The sequence below is a fragment of the Melozone crissalis genome, unplaced genomic scaffold, assembly GCF_028551555.1.
Source record: "Melozone crissalis strain CALT ecotype California unplaced genomic scaffold, PUWL_Pcris_2 ptg000081l_1, whole genome shotgun sequence".
Lineage (NCBI taxonomy): Eukaryota > Metazoa > Chordata > Aves > Passeriformes > Passerellidae > Melozone > Melozone crissalis.
The window spans coordinates 13056290-13080330 of NW_026535858.1; the positions used below are offsets into that span (position 1 = coordinate 13056290).

Below are 24041 nucleotides of genomic sequence, written 5' to 3' on the forward strand. Positions count from 1 at the left end.
TTGTAAATCGTCTTTAAAACGGGTAAAGGACTAAACCAGAGGAAAAAGGGTTAGAATTGGTCACCTACTGGCAAAATTATTCTAAACAAACCCAAGGACACTGCTTATGCTACATTAGAAACAAGCTAACGGGAATGGTTTTAAAACAACTCTGGTTCATTTGATCAGAAAGCATTCTTACAATTCACTTTTAAATAAATAATAGTTACAATGAATTGGCAATTATAAAATGTTTTATATCACTATATGGCAGTAACATAATACTTTTAATTATGCACTTTTTAGTTTGAAGAAATGTACATTTATAAAACTGACTTGATAATGGCACTGGCAGTTAGGTGTGAAGAATGTGCTTTAAGATAAAATAGCAGGTGCAACATTTAAAATATTTTACCTTTTCTTTTCAATAAATATTTTGACCACACCATTATTAACGTGTATGAGTATACTTTGCTTTAATTAAAGCTTGTACTTTTCAGGTTGTTGAAAAGTTGCAAACCACACAACTTCCATTTTGCAGCTGGATGTAAAAACAGTTGATGTGACTTCTGCAGATCAGTAATTTAGGATTGGAATCTGAAAAGCCAGTACAGGTCTGTACAGTAATCACATCAGATTTACCCTGAACAGAGCAACCTCCCATGAACACAGGTCTCATACACTTCTTCACTGCATTTAGAGAACTGAATGTGGTTCATTAATACTTTTCTTGCCAAAATGTATCCAAGTCAACCATTGGCATTAACATTTTACATATGTCACTAAAAAAACCCAAAGCCCAACAATCAAAATAACTTTTAATTATACTCCATTTATACTATATACACCAGGGTCTTTAACTGAGGTGGCAAACAAACCCGAACCCAACAGATAAGAGAAAGGAAGGGCAGCTCTTCTCCCACTGCCAAGAGAGGTGTTCCACAGCTGAGCTGCCAAACACGTGGGCAGAGCCTGGGACAAGGAGTGGGACAGGGCAGGGGCACAGCTCATCTGCCTTCCCCTTTGGAAGCAGAGAGGGAAGACAGCAAAGCAGGAAGGGCAGGAAGAGCACGGCCCCGCTGCACGGCTCTGTGTCCCAGGAAAGGCTGCTCCCCCCTTCCACCATTCCAGTTCTCCCAGCTGTAAGGATGGATGGGATGCAGCTTCTGCTGCTAACTGCTGATCAGGAACTGGTTCTCACTGGTCACTGCATGTGGTGATTAAATCTAGCATCCCAATCCCTCAGATATGCTGAAGTCATCGTCACCAACTTCAGGGTTAACAGCAGCACAGCCACACTCCCAATAAGTACTAACACCCTCCAAGTTTATCGGAGGCAAAACGAAATCAAACCATGGAGCTGACTGTGAACACAGCTTCCAGAATACCTTCACTGGAAGCCACAGAAAGCTGCAACCACTTCAGCAGGAGCCAGGCAGCAGCACCCCTCTGCAAGAGTGTGACACTGAAATCATGGCACTGAGCAAACCTCAGGCTGCCCACAGTATTTCTGTGTATCTGAACCCTCCCTTTCACACTGACACAAGCTCTGCCCTTCACAGTTTTCCATGAGAGTTCAAAAGCAACCCATGAGCAAGAAGAAGCAGTTCCACCAAGCATTCACATCAGCTCCTGAAATCCTAAGAACCACTGCTGTTGGTACTTAATTTTCCTTTAAATAGCAAGTTTTACCCCTACTACCCATCAGTACTACATCCAATACCAGATCTAATTGGCTAATGCAGCACTTGTGATAGCCAGAACACACACATTGCCCTGTTACAGGTGTAGGCTAACAGGAATGATGCAGAGTATTTTCCTTCCCTTTCAAGAAATAAAACAAATCATTCTTATAACTGAATTGGAAAAAGAAAAAAAAAACCAAACCAAACCAAAAAAAAACCCGCAAAAACCTTTTTTTTCTCTCCTAGTGTTTGTGCTTTAAATTCCAAAACACCAAGAACCTCAAAAATTTCAGGCTTGATCCAACAGCCATTGAGTCAGCAGGAGCACCACCGTTGTCTTCAAGAGGCACTGGAATGGGCCCTCAGAGCAACAGACCTTCAGCAGCATGGCTGTGTTTGCATTGGAAGTAGACAGCTCAGGAATTGTGAAGAGACTGACAAATAAGGGAAAAAAAAAAAGAAAAAAGGGGCAAAAAACCCACACTAGTCTAAGAAAGGCATTCAAATAGCCAGGAAAATACTCCCTTAGGGAAAGGTTAACTTTTGGCTGAATCCAGCACTGTTTCTAACAGTGGACATTGGCTTCCTAAGTGGCTCTGCTCCTAATTTTCACCCAGCTTGCCCAACACCTGGTGGAAGCAGTAGCTTCACGTTGGTAGAACGTTTATGGCACATCATGCTACCTTTCAGCAACAGGAAAGATGACCTTGGATAGCTGTATACAATTCTGCAACATACTTAAGGCATCCTTGTATGTACAGTACTGTTAAAACCCACTCCAACAGAACTGCTTACCCATTTTTGAACAGAAAATTTTAAAAAAAGGCATAATCTACAGGAAGATGTAAGTAATCACCACTGATTTTAAAAGAAAAATAGGGATAAGGTTCAACATACCACAAAAAAAAAACATTTTTTGGCTGAAGGATGTCTAGGAACTATAAAGAGATTCTCTTATTGCAAAATGAATTTGAATCCTTTACATGGAAGTCAGAGCCCTTAGACAGAACAAAATTCACCTCTGCAGATGGGGCCAGCAGAGATGTAAATATGATCCACAGTGTGCATCTGAACAAACACATCTCTGAAAAAAAATAAAGTCAACTATTGAAAAGAAAAAAAAAAAAAGAATTGATCATTAAGAAGTATGCTTTTGGGTTTTCACAAGTCATGCATATCTTCTAATCTGAGAAGATTAAATATTTTCTTTTTAGGTGGTGATTTAAAAATAAATGGCTAAATTATAGTTTGCGCCAAAAATTAAAAAAAAAAAAAAAAGCAGTGAGTCCTCTTATGGCTTTGATCTCCCTTGTGAAGGGCAAAAGTAGAAGAGTATTGCCACAATTAAAAAAAATATATGTATATATTCAACACTGACAAACGCACTATTTTTTCCTCTGCTTGTGACAGTGGGTCTTTGCAGTACTTATTAAGGAACTCAAGCACGTTTGGATGCCAGCGAGGTGGAGCAGAGACCCCGCCGCCTCCTTCAGCTCCTCGTCGATCTCCTGGCACAGCTCCTCGAGTACTTTCTGGCTGGGCTGGCTCTCCTTGGAGCCATCTCCACACGGCTGGGCCGCGTAGCCGCTGTCCCCCAGGGGATCGTCCTCGTAGTCGCCGTCCGTGTCCACCTCGCTGTGGAAGCCCTCGCTGCCGTCGCTGCCCTCGTGGCTGGCCTTGGAGATGAACTCGTACACCTCGTCCAGGGAGGACAGGGAGGACACGCTGGAGCGGGAGGCGCAGCGCTGGGAGCCCACGGAGCCCACGGAGCTGGCGCTGTAGTTGTGGTCCTCGCTCGGGTCGATGTTGGCGGCCGCGGAGTCGCCCTCGGGCAGGCTGATGGAGCTGGGGGCGTCGAAGGCGCTGCCGTAGCTCCTCTTCTTGGGTGTCTTCAGAGGCTGAGGTTTCTCACCTGTGAGGAATGAGATGTGTCAGTGGGCCAGCGAGATCACCTGTGCCGGGCTGGCTGCAAGGGAAACTGAATTCCAGCACTTAAAGTCACAACGTGCCCGTTTACTGTCACCCACAGAGGACGACTGTCACCACCTAATCTCAGCTGAGAGCTAGAGAAGCAGAGGGGGAAATGATGCCTCTGATCTTAGCTTTTATATTTTTCAGATTCTGTGCTGCTTTGGTATGTAGTTCTGAGCCTCATCTTGGGGGATAGTAACCTCTCTTCACAAAGTATTTAGACAAAATAATTCCTTCTCTAGCTGGGGACCAAGGACAAATGATCCAAATCTCAGGCCCAAGAGCGTAAACAATGGTGGACTGAAGAGAGAAAAACAAGAAGGATGGGACTTCATAACCTAAAGCTCTAATTGGACAATTAACTCCAATATGCTAATGGACCAAACCTTATAAAAGTGAGAGATCCTGTGACCAGTCAGGCATTTTGTGACCATTTTGAGTTCATCTTGGGTGTAGCCCTGGCTGGACTCTTAAGGTGTATCTACTGAGGCCTTCTAATAAATACCTACTTTATTCTTTAACTCCATCAACTCTCTGTTCTATCTATATCTACCTATACACCTCTATCTATATCTATCCATACACCTCTATCTTGAGGTGCATCTACTGAGGCCTTCTCATAAACTCCTACTTTATTCTTTGACTCCATCTAGCCTCTGTTCTAGGTCAGCCTTCACAAGGCATCAAAGCAGCCAAGAAACTCTTCTTACTATCTAGCACAGAGAGGGCAGGGATAGAACTTGCAGAAAAAAATCTAAATTAATAGGGAAAAGAAAAAAAAGGCTGCTTCTAATAAAACTCTTGCGATGCTAGCTGAAAGAATAATTAAACCAGAATTGTTTCTTGACAAGTCTTACTGTTTGGAAACTAGACCATACTTGTTTCCTGAAATTTTATAGAGAAAGTATTTAGTTAGTGAGTAGAGAAGAAAAACAAGAGTAAAATGCTTACAGTCCAGCATCCCTTGCTGAATGGAAGTATTTAACAGCATCATTGCAGTAGCAGCATCAATATCAGATTCTGTGAAGCACAAGCAGCAAAATGTTAGAACTCAGGTAAGCCTGAACAAGATGAAGCCTCTAAAATAGACAAAAAATACAAATATATATACATTTGCCTGTACTGGCCTACACCAAAGAGCAAGGGTGGGGGGAATGTACAAACTCAGACAAAGCATGACCCTTGTACAGCTCAATCCTGTTCCAGATCAGCCTCATACCTTAACTATGACATTCAAAGGCCGAGCTCTCACGTTGCACTCACCGAAGCCAAGAATCAGTGACACAATTAGACTTTCATGTGACAATGCTGTTGCTATACTTAACAAGTGTCTTTTGTTTGTACCAGTTGGGAGAGAAAGATTAGACCCATGGCACAGCAAAGCACCTCAGCAGCTCCACAGCCTGGCTGTGTGCATGTGCAGGGCCCATTAATGCAGCACTAATTCAGCACACCTCCCTCCTCCAGCAGAATTTTCCACACTAATAAGTCAAACGGAAGAAATTGAGACCACAAGGGGGAAAAGGGCAGTGAACTGCTCAATCTAGAGAGCAGGGAGATCTAAATAATAAATAGGCACACAGGAAAGGATAAGGTGAATTGTGGCACTGTCAGCTGCAGTGAGAAGCACTGCTGCAAATGCCATCCTTTGCAGAGTGGATTGCTTACATTTCTGAAAGGCACCTTGAGGGTAACAGGGCAGAGAGTGACATTTCTAACCAGAACAAGGTGAAAGGGAAAAGAAACAAGCACGCCTTTCCCACTCATTTCAGGACACACTCGTGCCCTTTAAAGAAGAGGAAATCCAACCCATTCTCTGGCTCACTTCTGCAATGGAGGATGGATATTCCTTACACAGAACAGAAACAGCTATGGGGGACTAGCCAGGCAAAGAGGAGCACAGAGACAGGGAGCTCTCACAAGAGCTGGGTGTCTGAGAGCAGAAGATCTCATCTGAGGTGTAGGTAGCTGTGTACATATGCATGAGCAGTGAGTGGAGAACAGGGCTGGAGGGGAGCAGCAGCAGCAGAACAGGCTCTCAGTGCTGCTGAACTGCAGCTGTGGGGGGAACTGCTAAAGCACAACATCAGCAGTGCCATTTCTGACAGCATTTGCTTTCTTCCCCATATTACAGCATTAACTGTATTACTGATTTTAAGGGGAGGGTAGTATGGGAGGGGGACTGCAGAGTTTGTCAGTGTGGCTTCCTTATCTTGATAATCCTCCCTAACTTCACCTGTGGTCAAGGAGAAATCTGAAGAACATGACACCTTGGGAATGTTGTACCAAGATGACAAGGGGACTGAGCTACTGTTCCCAATACAGGTTATAAAACATACACATTTCCCCCCTTGTTTTCCATGCCTTTCATTTTAAATCCAGCATACTTTAGGCTCTACCCCATTGTACTCATATGATTTTGTTTTCCTTCCAAAGAAAGCTTTGGCTTTCTTTGGCAGAAACAGAGCCCCTGAACTCATAGGTTATATGCACTCAATTAACAAAAAGAAATAGAAAAATAAAACATGAAGAATTGCTTCGCTCCACTAGTGTAATCAGGAAGTGAAATATTCCCATTCCTCACTTGCTATGCCAGATATTTTATTCTATCATCTATGCTGGTATATAAGCACCACCTTATTAAAATGACAAGTAATCAGAGGCATTAATGCAATGCAGGATTACTACCTACAAAGAGCATTTCTGCACCTTAACACTCCCAAAGAATGAGGAGAGGCACTTCTGCAGTGGCTTCTTAGCAGTGCTCTGTGTCACTGACAATGTGCTTTGGCTTCATTTGTGATTGCTCTTCTCAACAGTGCAGTATTTCCCAAATTTACACTTCTCCAGCAGAATGGCTGAGGATGCACCTTATTGCAAGGAATTCTGTTCATCTGCACAAGAGCTGCTCTGTGGGATCCCAGGAACATGAATGGCTTGCCTCTAATGCCAAAAAAAATGCTGAACAGGCTCCCCCACAAGCAGAAACCAAATGATACCAGATCCCTGTCATTATTTTGGCACCTCTGGTGTAGCTAAATGGATGAGGCAACATCAGACTGGCAACCTCCAAACCTGTCACAGGACACATCAGCAAAATCCTTAGGAGGAGAGGGATTTCCTGTGTTCTCCAGCAAGCCCTGGGAACCCCAGATCCAGCACCCTGCAGTAGCCAGCCAAGGGATGTTTCCTTGGCACCCAGGTGCCACCTCTGGGGTGCATGGCCATCATCACCTGTGGGCCAGGTGCTTGGTCTCCAAAAAGCTTTGGCTTTGCTGCCTAATCAAGCTCCTTGTTTGTGGCCAAAACCTAAAAGCAACCTTCTCACCTCTAAGCCTACTGAGCCAGCACATCAGGGAGCTGGGTGTGTGCTCAGGTTCCACCTGGGCAGTGCCTTTCACTATCCTGCTGAAAGGGCTGTAACAACACCCCTCTGCAACACTGTTTGACTCAACCCTTTAAAAAATGAGTACTGTGAAATTTTCAGCACTTTAAAACCCAAAATTATTATTATTATTTTTGTCTAGGACAAGCCTAATTAAGCTTTATTAGTGAGGTGCAAGAGCTGTGCTCAACTGGCTTCTTCAAAAGAAATGCTGCAAGCCCCAGCACACTTTCTAGCTCCCTCTTGGTACCAACAAGTTTTATACACTAACATTTGCTACCTTTGGTTCTCAGTTCTTGGCCAATAAAACTGATAAAGAAATGTGCAGCTTTCAGATTAGTTTTCTGCTGAACTATTCATTAAGTAGGTCATACTTGGGAGTGATGCATGTGCTGAATATTTTGCTGTCAGAACAAGACGGCCCCAATTACACCTTGAACTTCACCTCGTGGATTTAAAATTAACACAGGAGTAGCTAATATAACACACACATTGTACTACATCTGGGTTCTTTTGTCATCCAGCAAACCCTTCAGAGCAGGGACAGAGACAGCATCAGCTGGGGTGCAGTCCATGACTATGACCAAAACCAGGGGAGGAGAGTGAAAGGAAATTCCAAGTTTACCTTTGAGAGCTCGGCCGTGGTTCTGCTGAAGGACTGAAGTCAGGTAGTGAGGGGATGACGACCGACTGAAAAAGAAATTCAACAGCTCAAAGGCAAGCCCTGACCAGGCAAATGATTTGTGCAAAGTACAGCAGACACAATATGATGATCACAGAAGGCTAACAACAAAACCAACCCTATTCACCACAGGAAGGCAAGTGATTTCTGCTGCCCTCAGTAGATGGCTCAGCACTGGTTCATAGTTTGTGTGGCACTATTTAAGCCATCCCCAGCACGTGGAAAACACCTCCAAATACACACACTAAGCAAAAACACTGTTGGGCAACAGTCACTGACTTCTACAGATTTTCTATACCTGCCTAAAGGCTGGATTTTAAACAAAGATATGTATTTTTTAGTACATAAAACCTACATATGTACAAAACATTAGCTCATACAGGGATGAGCTAATGTTTTGTACATATGTAGGTTTTATGTACTAAAAAGGACAGGTAAGGACCAGTTGTGATCATTTGCTTTTCCAAGCAGTGATGGGCAATTAACAAAAACAAAAAGTAATACTGAATTAAAAACCAAATCAAGACAACTGCTGATTTTAAAGTTGATGCTATCCAGGGTAGTTTTTCATAATCAGACTAGCTTTGCCCCAAGGTACCCTTAAATCCCTCACAAAATAAAGGGCAAGTTAAAGCTTTCACATGTTTTTTTCTGCTACACACCCAGCCCTAATTATTCAGTTTATTATAAATATATAAGTGAGCACTTACAAGTAACTACAACAAAAATAGTACACACTATTAAAATTGCATGAAGTGTAGCAATGTGCATCTTTTATAGTGCTGCTAGAACAATCTGAAGGGTGATGACAGAATTTTCAAACCCAATGTGCAAGAGAAACTTCAGCTGAATGGGAAAAATGTGCAAAAATACGGTTCACTGTCTGGTATCTCTTCTTGTAACAGACACAGAGTGCAAAGGGAACAGATCCAAAAATGGGTGGGGGGAAAAAAAATTAAAAATAAAGGAAAGCAATGGTCTGACCCCAAATGGCTGGCTTTGCAGCCCTCAGACCCATTGCACAGAGAGATGCTAAACATCATCATCATCCTTTTGTCTAAGCTCAGACCCTTCAAAAATCATGTCCACACAGAGCTCCCCCAAAGTAAATTAATGCCTGGTATTGATTAAGACAAGCCATGCATAAGGTATGAGCAAGAGGAGGACTGTGGCTGTCCCCAGGGCTGTCACTCGTGTGGCACTAGAACCAGAATGCAGCCAGGGGCTTCACAAGGACTTGTTGAACAAGCTGTGCAGAAATAAAATGCATCAGGCATGCCAATCATCTATGATAATACAAATTTCAGTGTCACTAGACACAGATTACAGTTTTGGAAAGCTTCTGCTCAAAGCAACAGCCTAAATTTTATTTTAAAATTGTGCTGAATGATAGGCAGACTCCCCACAAACACACTGTAAAATGATTTCCAGTCTTCCCACTGGAAAATTCAGAGACTGCCACAGCTGAATTTTAGGATCACTCTGAAGATAAATTTGGACAGTATTTCAGCCTCTCTCCAGCTGAACCTCTGGGCTTCCTCCCTCTCTACAACAAATCAGATCCTTGGGGGCCCTTCCCCAAAATTAGGCCAAAATTTAAATCAAATCTAAACACAGAACGGGAAAAAAATAAATCTGTTTTTCTGGGTGTGATGGAAAGTCACATAAATGTTTTTTATTATTGAAGGAAAATAAACCAGCTTTCATTAGGGAACAGTTTGCTATCTTAATATGTTGTTTCTTATTTTCTTGTACTCATAAATACAAGCACTGCAAAACTCTTCTCGTGTTGAAGTCAGTGGGAATTTTGCCATGTGGCTTCATTAGATGCAGGATTTCCTTGTAATTGTTGGCAAGTGAGACTAGTCCTTCAGTAAAGGGAAAAAAAAACTTACCAAAAACAACAGCTTCAAATTGAAGTCCTGCTCTTCCAAGTACTTAAGCATGCAGATGAAATGTCTCCTTCCTCACACCTAATTTTGGTATGTTGCATTTATCCAAGCTAAGTAAACCACACTTAACACAACTTGAGCTGCACGGATCTTGGAGACCCTGGAGATTTTAAAAGCTTAACTGGTCAAGGCTCTGAACACCCTGCCCTAGGCTGAGTCTGTCAGTCCTCTGCACCTCTGGCAGGACAGACAACTTCCCATCTGTATTATTGTCTACATTTTAAAGTCTGGCTGTGCTAACACAGACAGAGCATTAAAGCTTTCAGGGACCAAACCTCCACTTGAGTTGTACCCAAAACCAGAGGTCCATACCCTTACACAGAGACATTACAGCCTGTGAAAGCATTATCCTCCAGAGCCCAATTACAGACATTTCAATAACCTTTATTCCCATAAACCCCAAGCAGTACCGCCAGTCATCTCATTGCTTCTAATCTATTTCTTAATATTTCAATGTTTCAGGGTTATTTTAATAGTGCTCCCAATTCCAAGAGAAAGATGGAAAACAGGACACTTCTACCAGGCTTGTTCCAGCCCAGGATGGCCCAGAGACAACTGGTTCTATCTTGTGGGCTGCAAACCCCACTGGACAAGCCCACACAAAACTCCTGAGCCCCTAAGGCTTGCACAGGGGTGCCATGCCCAGGGTCAGTGTCCTTTTGGACCCTGAGAAATGTCTGCTCAGTGCTATCAGTCTCACACCCTGCTCCAGGAATCCCAGCTCCTCCTGCTTGTTCAGGAAACTCCTTGCAGTAAGGTTAAGGCATAGGGCAATGTACAAACACCTTAATGACCTCTTATCTCACCCAAATTCTTTCCTGGACTTGACAAACCAGCCACATGCCTTGCTCAGAACCCAGCTCACCCAACGTGCTGCGCTGCGTTCCGTCCTCCTGCCTCCACAGCTGCTGCTCCTCTCCCTCTGCTCAGGAACTCTGAGTCAAACTCTACATGAGTTTGACTCCAAACTCCCCAAAATCTAGTGCCCAATCTTAAACTGTGTTGGTAAGGAAGTCCTGGTTTCAGAAGTCTTGCATGCCCCACCCCAAACTACACGTATGGCAAAAGCTCTTTTCCATCCCTGCTGCAAAATGCTTTTAAACAGCCTCAGAGAAAAACAACCCTCTCAGGGCAGCATCTCAGCCCTTCAGACTGTGGAAAAGTTGAATGTTTTCCACAAAAGCACAGAATAGATACATTTTATAACCATACAAGTGACTTACAGGAAAAGACACCCACCTCCTCCACAACAGGAGTCCTGATGGACTGTGCTTGAAAGAGGATTTTGCTCCAGTTCCCAGGACTGCCTGCTCTCTTTGCAGAAATTGAAATTTCATTTGCAGAAATTTCAAATGCAGAAATTCTCCAGAAAGCACCCAGCACATCCCTGACCACCTTCTTTTAAACTCTCCCACAGTTAATAAGAGCCTTGAACACACCCCAGATGTGCTGTCTGGGAATCCTGAGCTCACTGCACCTCCCCACCTCACCCAGCTGGTCCCACCTAAGCCCACTCAAACTCTGCTCTCAGGTGGCAGCAGGTAACAGCACTTCAACACCCTGTGCCACCTGCATGGAGCAGCGTGTCCTGCTGGGATAGGAACTCCACCTACCTGGGTGGTGATGCTGGTGGAGTATAAAATGCAAGTGCTGAGGAAAAAGGCTGTTTTTTCAGTGCTTGGACAAGGTTAGGTTTGTATTTTGGGTCAACGCACCACAAGGACCCTTTTCCATTCACCTGCAATGAAGAAACACAGCAAATTAGAAAATCCAGGACCAGGCTGGTACAGTCCTTTCTGATTTAATATCCCCAAGCTGCAGCACAGTGCAATGATTGTATGTAGGCACACACCACTGCACAGCTGACACACAAAATCCACAGGCAGGTCCATCCTGGATAGTCCCAAAATTGAGAAAATGGCCCAGAGACCCTCATTACACACTATGGAAACACCCACCTTCATGTAGGTCATGATAGCATCTCCAAAACCTCTTCTCTGAAGTCCCATTCCCATTTGTCCCCTAAATGCTGTAAACTTTATTTTAACACTTAATAAACACAGCTATGAGTTTAGGGACCTGTCCAGGCATCAGTAAACTGATCAGCAATCTTTTCTTTAACATGTTTCTAGGTAAGAAACCAAAGCACCTTCCCCTTGGTTTAGATATAGATCCATACTCATTTAACTTTACACCACCCTGGAAAAGGATCTTGTTCAATGTGCAGCTACAAAATGGATTATTCCCATCTTCTCAGAATCTGAACACCTAATGAAAGTATTTTTGATGCACAATGTAAGCACCCCTGTGCTAGTCATTCTTGATATTAAATGTGGTATATTGAAACTTAAGGAAGATAAAGCACCTCTTGCTTGTCTTAATCAAAGCTTTCTTCACAAATGTACTAAATAAAGGACCTATTTTTTTGAGCCTGCTACTTCTTGCAACTTAATTAAATAGTTGTATTCTATAATAGAAATTCTATAATCACTGACCTGACAGATCAGCTAAAAGCTCTGCACGTAGCAGCACCAGTTTTTTTTGGGAAAACAGATGCTACAGAAATGGAAATGTACACGGCTGAAGGATGGGGCAGCTGTACACCTGAACAGTAAGATCCTTCTAAAGGATTTCTGGGGGCTGAATATCAGAGCAGAAACCCAAACTTCATGGAGAAGCTCCTGTGAGCCCACCGTGGCCAGCTGGCCTCCTCCTGCCAGAATCATGGGGGGCAATAATTCCAATTTATGGATATATCTCCATGATTTACTCCAGACTAAAAAAGACTTACAAAACATTTAAATCTGTGGTTCTATTTAAGTTATAGGGGTTTTCTGAGAGGAGGAAATACCTTGCTATCAAGAGAGAAAAATCAAGCCAGGGAGAGTCCCAGCTAAGAAAGAGATGCAGCTGCAATTGCAGCTAAAGCCACTGCCTTTAACAAAGATCTCTGAGCTGCTGCATCTCTCCAAGTTATTTTTTTTAACCTGAATCTTCCTTATACTTACCTTTTCATGCTAAAAGTGAGCACAGCCTGTAAGATACTTATCAATGAGCTTACTTTTAATTAATAAACAGCCATGGTGGCTGGCAGGATGATTTAACCACCCAGATACTAACAGTAGGCATCCTCCCAGCTGGCTGTATGCGTCATCTCAGTGACAGACTTACACCCTGATCCTTTATTTCTCCCAGACCCCTTTCCCCAGTGCCCCAACCATGCCCAGCTGCCTTTTCCCCCCCCCCCCCTCCCAGTTTGGAGGTTGTTGCCCCCAGGGAGCAGCAGAAAGTCCCCTGAGCAGCAAACCACTTCTCCACACTGTTTATCTGCTACCTTATCTGCTACTTTAGGTGAGCACTTTTGCTTCATGCCTCATGCAGCTCAGCTGCTGGGGGTTAGTTTCCCTCTTTGATCTTCCCAGCAAGATACTCCTCCAGTTTGCTGCCCTGACAACATAACAGGAGGATTTTGGGTGGGTGTTGCAACAGCAAGCTGAACCTGGGCACACCCTGAAGCCATCCAGATACTGACAGATCCAATGCAACAGGCAGTAAACAGGGTGACTCCTTCTTTGGGTCATGTGTAATGTGAAACCACACTTCCACCCACCTTGGGAGATGCTAAAAGTAGACACTGAGCTGAAGAGATGATGGAGCTGCTCCTGTGCTTTGCTTGCACCCTCTGCTTAGCAAAGACAGGGGCAGAAAAGTCCAGCCCAGGTCTGAAATCAAGTGTCACATGCCAGGGGACAGCCTGCCACAGCTGGAGCTGGAAATGCCACAGAATCAACGTCCAGCTTTTAAACAAGACTGTGCCATTTCTCCCAGCAATTCAGGACACTCTAAAATGCTAAACTGCCTTTGGAGGTTAGTATTTCACTTCAACACTGAGGCAAGTGTTGGAATGAAATGTAGGTGTAACTTGTACTTAAGATCTAGAGAAAAATCCCTCCAGAGTCAGTGAAAAGAGGCCACCAGGCTCTTCTTACTCTGCAACTCAAAACAGGGGCAATCACAGAGTTCTGAGATTAGTTTCTGGTCTATCACCTCTTCTGCATCTTTCTAATGTTTCTAATTTGACTTGCAGGATTTTATCTAGGCAAAAATAAAGGAAAGAAAAGAATTCCTGCATATTGAAGTATTGGAGCTATTTTGTAAAGATAGTAAGTTTCCAGCTCCCAGTATTTCAGGGCTGGATTACAGAAATGTGGGCTGGAGACAAAATGCCTCCCATGATCCAGCCTTATCCTTTACCACCACCCCACCAGTGTGAGGAGCAACCAAAGCAGAGCTCAGCTGGTGCTGGTGGCTCGGGCTCCCTGCAGCAGGCACATGTCCCTGTGCTGCAGAGAGCTCTCCATCAGCTTCACACCTGGGAGCAGTCCTGGCTCCACCAGGGATGGACAGGGGTCACCAGCTGCATCCACCTGAGCAAGGTGAATGGCAGAAAAATACTGTGTGCAAGGAGGCATAAAATACACCCACCAAAAGGTTAACCACAGAAAAGGCATCTCTCTCCTATCTCCCCAGGCTTATGGATGCTACCTGCCCTGCTCTTTGCCCAATTACTTGAAAAGCTACAGGTTGTTTATCACCATCTCTTGACAAAAAAAATAACCTACCACAAACACCCAAACCAGATATTTACCAAGAAAAGGATGTTTGCTGAAGATATTCAAGCCCTGTAACCCCCAGCTTCTAGAGAAAGCAGCGGCAGGGCCACATCCATGCAAGCAGGAGCCTGCCAAGTTAATGTTTGATGTGGATGCTGATCCTGCCTCCTCCCACCTTTTCTCCTCAGCATCAATTAATTAATAACTCCCAATGCCATAATCATAAAAACAAATCTAAACAAAGAGCAGGGGGACTCTCCATGGCTTTCAGCCCCAAACCCTTTTTCACTTGAGGTCCTCCTGTGCTGTAGATCAGATGCTGTTCCCTCAGAAAAAGCTACGTCACAGCGTAGGCGCCTCTCCCCAAGCCCAAGGCAGCACCACAGCGCTTAAGATGCAAGGAGCTTCAGCTGTGTCTGCTGAGCATCACTGACTCACAGTCACACCTCCACACCTTCAGGGGCACCAGGGCCACAGCAGCAACACTGCAAGGCAAGCAGGTGTCCCTGGGACTGCTCCAGCATCTCCCCCTTGATGTTCACCACCACCATAACCAGGTGGGAATCACACCTGCCTGGCTGAATGCACACATCTTCTCTGCTGCAGCTCTAAAAGAAAAGGTGTTTCAGCTCATGGGGTAAACCCTGACACACCACTTGGGTACAGCAGCAGTGTGCTATGTGCACACAGAGCAGGCAATGGTATTTTGGCAAGGTGAGGATGCCCATCCATCCTGATCCCAGGGCACAAGTTCCTCCTGTTGACTGCAATGCTGGCTCATGAGGCATCTCAAGGCACTTTCCCTTCAGCACCACTCATTAAAAGAAAACCACAATATGTCATTTTTTCCAGTGGTCCAAGCAAGGACAGTGTTCCCCCAGTCTCTGTTGGATGCTGCCCTAGACCCCTGAAGCCCTGCAGCCTGCAGGTATCCAGCTGGCTGATGCAAATACACACACAGAACAATCACAACCACAGCTGAATAAGGGAGCCCTGCAGAATATACAGCCCTGCAGAATAAGGGAGTTGGTGCTGAGGGGTCACCTCTTTGTGCCTTGGGTGTTCTGCTCAGATCTGCTCTAGCAGGGCCTTGTGGACAATGCCCAGAGCCATCAGGGCACAGCAAGCATGCTCCTGCAGCAACTCTTCCAGCTCTGCACCAGGCAAAATGAGTCCAGGGCAAGATCCTGAAACCGCCCTGCAGTGGCAGCTATGGGGGGGAAGTGGGGAAAAAATCAGCTTTCCTTTAACATGCTGGTATTTTGTTTTGGATTGGAAGTGCATTATGGCAAAGATGAGGATGGACTCTTCCTCCTTTTGCTGCCTGACCTCAAAGAGGTGATTTCACAGCTGACAGCTGCAGCAATAGCCAGGGAGTGCCAGAGTAGAGCCTGCCCTGGGATGCAGGGGCACAGAGCATCCATCCCCTACTGTCAGACATCTTGGACTCTTCCAACACAAGAGCTCAGGTTCATTTGAAAGGCTGTAAAACCCTTCATACCCTGATGTTAGCAAATAAACCAGGCTCCTCTGATACCACATGCCATGGACCTTTCTGCTTCCACAGGCACTTGGCATAGAAGGAAGCTGATTGCCTGCTCCTTTGAAGTACAAAATGCCATCAACAAAGAAAAAAATGGAAAAAAAATACAAAATTATCTTGCCCTTTCAGGGAAGCACCCAGAGGCATGGATAGAACATGGGTACATGCAATAGGATCAGCAAAATGAGCTTGTGAGCAGCTGCTGCTTGCTCCAAGAAGTGACACCTGAGCAGCTCATCCAAAGGGGTCTGTAGCATTTCCATCACCTGCCAGATCAACTCCCACAGGGTCCAGGCATGCTGCTGTGTGCCACAGAGTTATTTTGCAGGAAGAATTTGGAGCAGTACCCTCATCTGGTCCTTTTCTAGGGGGGCAGAGGGTAAAGACTGAACTGCTGTTTGTTGGAAATGAGGAAGCTTCAGCAAAGTTTCTGGAGGGGCTTTTTTGGGGTGGTGTTTTTTGGTAAGCACAGTTTCTGTTCTTTAGAATTACAGAGCAGTGCAGTTTATGGAGCCCTGGCAAACCACTGACAGAGCACATCAGCATCACCTTGCTGGTAGCAGTGGGAGACATTGTGCATTTTGCTCTTCCTACTAGAGATGTCACATTGAGCAGCAAGCCATCCTCTGAGCCCAGCAGTACCCATGGAGATGCCAGGGTAAGCAGGGGACCAGGCAGTGTCAAGCTCCTGCCACCCAAATGCCAAGACAACAAGTCTGACTGGTAACTCCTAACCCACGAGTCTGGAAAACATCAGAGCATTTAAGGGCAGATCCACAGACAGAAGGAACTCATACCAGTTAAGATTTCCTTTTCCTGCCCTAATTTTTCTGAAGCTCGTGTCACACTCCTTGGACAGAGCCTTTAACAGCACTTCTGTCACCTAAAGCAGTTGTGCAGTCCCTGCTCAGGTCCAGTACTCCACACAGGGACAGCTTGAGCATCTCAGTTACCCCATCACAGCACCTTGGGCCACGTTAAGAGCCCATCCTAACACTCAGCAGGATTCAGCACTGGGTAGTCAATGGACTTGCCACATGGCAATAAAAAGTCAATTTTTTTTCAGGGCAACAACACGGCCTGTTGCTGCTTGTGACAACAACACCCTAACAATTTAATGCAGAAGCAGGAATATTGAGCAGCAGTGGTGTACAAGGCAGTCCTCCCCAATGCCCACTCAGCTCCAGGACCCCTCTCTACAGTGAGAAGCTGTCAAGCACTCCAAGCATTGCAGGCATTTCTGATAACAAGCCTGCTACCACCGAGTCTGACCTCCAAGCACAGGACTTGTTTGTTGACTTTCAGTATGTGGTTTGTTAGTTTATTTAAGTCACAGCCAGCTCTTTGAGGAACAAGATGGGGAATGAGGGAGGGAGAAAGACAGCCACTAGTAAAATCATATAAATCAGAAGAAAGATCTTGTACAGAAAAGAGTATCCTTGACTTTAAGAAGACTGTGTGCACCACACAGAGACACACATCTTATCTTATGACAGGTGTTAAAGCATTACAGTCCATTAAATGCAGGAATTAATATGGTTATTGGAAAGCTAGAGCTGTGCTAAGTGTAACAGAAGATCACAAGTGGAAGAGTCAATTTAATATCTGAGAAAGCTGTTGGACTGAGGAACACCCAACCACACACATCCAGTGTGCCCACAAGCCAGGGCACCTTGCAGGGGACCACATCTGCACCCAGAGGGGCAACATCCCTGCTAGCCAAGCAGGGAAGCTGGTTGGCATCCCATAATCTCCTCTGCTTGCCAGTGCAACTGCAGCCATGGCCATGCTGGAAAAGCAGGGAAGGAGGAACACACCCCAGAATTTCAGCACTGGAAAATAGAGGAAAAAATAGAGAAAGCACTACTTTAAGATTTCTTCACCAAGAAGAAATCCTCAGAGAGTTATCTGAAATTTCAGGCTGGTTATTGCAGGCTAATAAAATTTTAAGGAAATGGAAACAAGAGTCCTTTGCAATTGTATGTGTGCCACATTTCAAAAGGATGCACCACAGCTGGGTGTACCTAGCTGAACAATAAATAACAAAACCCAGTGGCTTTTGTCATCCTGTGATTCCACAGAAGCAGCATTTCCAAACCACCTCCATCTGCAAATAAAGCGTTAAGAGGACACGGTGGGGCGAAAACAACCCAAACAAAACTGTGCTCAAGAACAACAGAACCTTATCCATTTCCAGCCTGCTCCCCCTCCCTCCTGCCAGGCCTCACCTTGCCATGGCTTTTCTCCACCTTTCGGAAACACTTGTTCAAGGAGAGGTTGTGTCGGACCGAGTTCTTCCAGCCGGTGGGGGCCGTGGCGAAGTAGGGGAAGCGCTCCAGGATCCAGCTGTAGATTTCCTTGACTGGCAAGCTCTTGTTGGGGGACTGCTCAATCGCCATGTAAATGAGAAGGCTGAAAGAGTAAGGGGGTTTGGAAGTGGAGGATTTTTTCTCAGGGTTCTGGTAGCAGGACGGCGAGAAGGATGGCACGCTGTCCCCCTCGATGTCGTACAAGGGGCTAACAATGGGCAGGCCCTCGCTGCCGAGGCTGAAGTTTGTTAGCAGGTTAGTGCTTTCGTGCAGCCAGTTCAAATTTGTGAGCTCATCATCTGCTGAATCTCTGTCCACCACGGTGGCCTTTGGCTTGCCGGCGTGGCCGGCATCGGGCAGGCTGCCCATCCCATGGCACTGCCGTAGTCCCGCGGCTTTCTCTGCTCCCGGCGTTTCAGCTTTCTTATCCGGAGTCATCCCAGTGACTGGACCCATTTAGCTTGACTGGTCTGCAACAAAGGAGATGGTCAGAAATCACTGCAAACTACCACAGCCATGCTCAGCAGGAGCCCACCAAACCCAAGCACAGAGCTGCATCATCCCCATGTGTGACCGTGTTCACAGGGGCTCTTGGATGAGGGAAGTGACGAGCATCTGACTCTATGTTTCAGAAGGCTTGATTTACTATTTTATGATATATATTACATTAAAACTATACTAAAAGAATAGAAGGTTCCATCACAAGGTTAGCTAAGCTAAGAATAGAATCTGAAAGAATGATAACAAAGCTTCTGTCTCGGACAGAGAGTCCAAGCCAGCTGGGCTGTGATTGGCCATTAATTACAAACAAACCAATATGGGCCAATCACAGATGCACCTGTTGCATTCCACAGCAGCAGATAATCAATGTTTACATTTTGTTCCTGAGGCCTCCCAGCTTCTCAGGAAGAAAAATCCTAAGGAAAGGATTTTTCATGAAAAGATGTCTGCGACACTCATGCACGAACACTGAACCCACTGGTGAGGGCCAGGGTCCAACAGGAGCCTCCCAGTAAACTCATGAGCATAAATTCCCCTTGGTTTATAACAGAACTTACAGGTAGCACTTGGAAACTGCTGTATCTATCTAGAAACACCAATTCAGACATAGAAATAATAGCTATTTTCATGGCAACACCTGAAACCTCAAAAAAACCTTTAACACGTAGTATCTAATCCATTCAGATCTCACACTAACTCTTAAAGTTACTCATTATATTGTAAGCTGACCCTGTTTAGAAGTATTTGCCTTTGGTGTCCAAAGAGTGAAAAAGGAATTGCAAAACTTAAATCAGCATAAAATCTATTTGTGGTCTCGGTGCCAATGAAATCTTTATAACCCCTACAAGTCACAGTCATTCCCAGGTGCTGCTGCCTGTTTCTACCAGGGGAAGACCTGGCCAGCCTATCTGTTCATCACCTGTGTCCCACAGAGCTGCCTGGGCCCACAAGATCTTTTTCCCCTCCTGCCCTAACCTGGGTTTCCCTGCAGAGCAGAGTGTGCTGGGACCAGTTCTCAACAGAAAGGGACAAAACACTGGGGGGGCAGCTCAGACCTGCAGGAGCAATGGCTCACCACTTAGATAAAAAAATCCCAAAAGAACAAAGCACTAAAACCCTAATCATAACATTATTATCTATAAAACACTGCCACTCCATGCAAGGTCTAACAGGCCACCCATGCTTCAGAGGCATTACACCAACAGACACCACCTTGCTTGTAGAGTTTCAAAAGGGGCCTTCTAGCAAACTGTGTTATGGGAACAGCTGCTTTCTTCCTGCTGATGTGAGCACTGTACAGATGTGGGGGGTGTACTTTTACACACACATGTACCATACAGACATAAGACACCCCAACTATGGATCCAGCTCATTGTTGTAAATAGCACAGAGCAAAGCTGAGGTTTGTATTAACTGTAAACAGATCCAATAAAACAAACAAAGAAAAACCCAAACCCCATTCCTTGTCCCTGTAAGCACTATCATTCTGGTTCCATGCTCCAGCTCCCAGTGCCAGAGCTCAAGATGAGGACATTTCCCATATCACATCTCACCAGACAGCTCTACACAGTTACTGCACATTTTCTTACACCAGTTAGCAGTAAACACTTGTCTCCTTGCTCTTCCATCTCCTCCTACCAAGGGCCCACTGCCTGGCTGTGCTACCCCCAGCCCCAGGCAGCTCCAGCCTGGCAGCCTCACCGTGTCCCTGGCAGAACAGTGCCCAGCCCCTTGTTTTGGAGAAGGGGAACAATGGAGGAGTGACAGAAAGGCAACAGGACAATCCATGTTATGCTCCCCAGCCCTGCCAGCCCCTGCCTGGTGCCAGGCAGTCATGAGGTGCAGAATTTTGGCCTCCCCCGGGAAACACACCATGTCTCCCACCAGCAATTTCTGTTCCTCTCTTCATCTGCTCATGCACTCTTGCACCAGCCATTGCAAAGCTGTGTTGACAACAGCACCTGAACTCATGCTTACCAGCAGCAGTGCTGGAAAACATGCATAAATTTTTTACCTTCTGTTTCTTATTTCTATTAAGTGCAGGGATGGGTATGATTAGCTACCAGCTCAGTCAGTATTATAAAAAGAAAAAAAAAATTAAAGCAAAGTGAGCTGCTCAAATAGCTGGTCAAAAATAGCTTTGCTCTCCCTACGATTTACTTCTCCCCCAAGGCACCAGAGCAGATTCATATTGGCAGTCAGAGATGGCTGCCTTTAAACACAGCCATATATACATATGCTCATGTCACTGCTTCAATCCTTTCTTAAATTAAGGAAAAAAAGAAACAAACAAAGAGCTTAGTGATAAAATTCATACAGTGAGACAAACCCCAACTCTGCTGCAACGTGAGCTGCTCTGCTCTCTTTCTAATGATTAACTTTGCCCCCTGGTTGAGCACCTCTTTAGGCAGCTACACAGGAGCTCACACCTCCCAGCCGTGTTTTGGTAATTTTAGCTCCGGGTTCATGTTGCACGAAATCTCCCTTTACAAATCTCCCGTCAGCGCGGCAGATCAGGAGCACACACATGCTGACACACACACACACTGAGGTCACTGTATTCTTTTCTTAGGGGAAAGGGGGCAATGAAGTCTGTTTTCAACACAAAAATGGCCTGGGCACACTCAGAGTGGTCAAAAATATAAGGGAAAAAATCAAAAAAGTGATGAAGCTGGCACTTATAATCAGGCAGACTTTGTGGTTCAATGCACTATTTGTTTGCATGCTACTGTATTACAGAAGACAATCATTAGCATTTCTAATGCCCTACATGAAAATAAAAATTATTTGCAGGTAACATACTTAATAAAAATAATATTAGTAAATATTATAAACTTATAAATATTATTAAAAGTAAATAATATAGATTAGTGTCACGTTTCTTAGATGCATTACAAAAATCCACATCTCATTACCTTCCTTTCCTAGTTCACCACCTCACACACCTTCTACATGAACACATCAGAAATTATTTTATTTTTTCTAGAAATTATTATTATTAGACTATTATCAACTAATAAATAAGAAAAAATATAATCACAGGAGCAACACCCATGCCACTGGAGCATATGTGAAGGCACATAAGTGGTCAGCTTGTGAGCTCTCCAGAACCCTTCTTCATTCACACAGACCCTTAAGGACATCCAAAATCCACAATTTTTTCCTCCATGTGTGTTCTGACTGCCTATAAACAGGCACAACTGTGAGAACACAGCTTCCAAGATGCCATTTTCAAGATTACCACTTCCAATATTTGGGGTTTAATGGTTTACATAAGGGTCACGGAATCCACCAAAGCCATCTCTGCTGTAAGCTGGCAGGGTTTTGTGCTCAGGGATGACCCAGCAGAAAAACCACAGTGAGAGCAAGGAGAGCAAAGACAGCAAAGTGTGAGAAGGAAAGAGCACAGCAGCAGCTCTCCAGTGCAGATGTTTGGATAATTCCCATGGGGACAGCCCCAGCCCGGTAAGCAGAGCCAAGAAGGCAACCTCCAGCCAGGCAAATGCAGAATCAATATGATTTAAGCACGCCTCTGAAAAACATGGAAGAGTTTGTGCTCTGCCCATGTGCTTTACCCTACCCAAGAGTACAGAGTGACACAGCACATTGCTCTTCACTGGTATTAACACTTCCAGCTGGAAGCAGAACCTCATGCATCCCAATCCTAAGGAACCCAAGGATGCATCTCCTTGAGTTCCTTGGGAGTTCCATCCATGTTGGTACCTTCAAAAGAAAGGCCAAACAAAGCATTTACTCCTCAAATGCTCCTCACAATGGAGGTGCACATCATCTTGCATTGGTAATTACAGACAGAGGACTATGATTCCAGGGCAAGAAGATTAAAAGGCTGCCAAGTCAACTGAGGCTGCTCAAATAAAAGTTAGGATGCATCAGAAAAGAGGTGAGAGACACAACCTTCTTCCAGCAGTGTGATTTTTGGCATCACATAAAAGCCAGGAGCAGACCTCCCTGCTAATCCACGCCAGTGCAGCACCCAGAGCCCAGTGAAGACCTGCTCTTCCAGAGCACTCACAACCCAAGCAGCAGAGCCCAGGTCTGAAGGGGCTGATTAAGGCTGCAGGTGCACCAAGGCAGCAGCCCAGAGAAGCACAAACAGATCAGAGGGAGCTCCATTTTTGGTAATATTTTTTGCAGCCCTCTCCCAAACTCACTGGAGAGCTAAGTTTGGGACAGGTGATGAGCACTGAAAGCTCCTCAGCCTAGCAGAGCACACCTGGGTTAAACCAGGTTTGTGTGCTCCCACAAAGACCCCAGCTATGACTGAATTTTGATGGAAGAGCTTCAGCACTGCTGTGTTCTGCCACAGGAGCAAATGCTTTGATGTGTGAGCATTCAATGAAGACAAAGCTGCTTTAATAAAGGCCAACCACTTAACAAAACTGGTAGTCCACTTGAGCAGATCCTCAGGAAAGCAGGGAAGCATGTTCACTTTGCAGCAGCCCTTCTTGGGAGAAGTCTCAGCTCCAGCAGAATCCAGGCCAAAGCTGTGGCAGATGCCACCATCCCACCAAAGGTGACACCCTCCAAACTCAGCAGCATTGCAGGTATAAGTGTGCAGTATAATTTCAATGGTCACCATGCTTGGACTCACTGAACTGGCAAGAAAGAATTCAGCCTTTTTGTCAGAAGGTGCCACAGCCTTGTCCACACCAAGTTAGCATGAAAACAGAGCTGCTCTTGCTGCTTGATCCTTCTTTACAGTGGCATCAGATGAAAGGTGCCCTTTTGGCACCTGCACAGCATCAGTGCCCCAGGTTAGGACAACCTTCTCCACAACTAAATGCACCTTTTTGTTTCTGCAGGACCAGCCAAGCAACTAGGTCACCCCTGCTAATAGTGGGAAGACCTGGAGCCTGCCAATAGCGCAGAGATTTCCCTCCAGGTTTAAAAATAAAAATAAAATCTTACCATGCATTGCCCAAGTCTGAGGAGTGGAACATAATTTTAATCCAAGAAAAAATATTTTCAGCCACATCACACTCAATGACAGCAGCTCTGCACCCACTCTTTGCACACCAAGCTCAGGGTGTGCACCCTCAGTCACAGAGCCAGGCAGGTGTGCTTTACACACAACTTCTGCCCTGACACAAACAGGCTCTGTGAGAGGATTTAAGACAATTGGTACCTGCTTTTGCATGCAAACAACTACACCAACAGCAAACTCCTCTATTGATTTTTCATATTCCCTTGCATCTACAACATGCATCAGGGCTTGTCCTGCCTCAAATACATCAATATGTGTTGTCAAAACAGCCCAAGAATTACACACATAAATGACTGGCACTGCTCACCTACCCAAGCTGAGAATAAACTTCCAAGCCATCAGGCACATAGCACAGGACCAGCTACAAGTCTTTGCATGTTGGAGGGAAGAGCAACAAAAAACCCAACAAAAACAAA

The 24041-nt window shown here is 45.0% G+C and overlaps 1 protein-coding gene across 1 annotated transcript in view; it reads right to left on the minus strand.

Moving 5' to 3' along the window:
• Positions 1 to 1748: 1748 nt before the first annotated feature.
• FOXN2 (forkhead box N2) overlaps positions 1749 to 24041 on the minus strand; it is a 28666-nt gene continuing 6373 nt past the window's right edge. The window contains exons 2-6 of the mRNA XM_054290260.1: positions 18039 to 18589; positions 11268 to 11392; positions 7646 to 7710; positions 4587 to 4655; positions 1749 to 3576 (exon numbers count right to left, since the gene is read on the minus strand). Of these exons, the coding sequence (XP_054146235.1) occupies positions 3050 to 3576; positions 4587 to 4655; positions 7646 to 7710; positions 11268 to 11392; positions 18039 to 18575 (1323 nt within the window). The 5' untranslated portion in view covers positions 18576 to 18589 and the 3' untranslated portion in view covers positions 1749 to 3049. The remainder of the gene's footprint in view (positions 3577 to 4586; positions 4656 to 7645; positions 7711 to 11267; positions 11393 to 18038; positions 18590 to 24041) is intronic.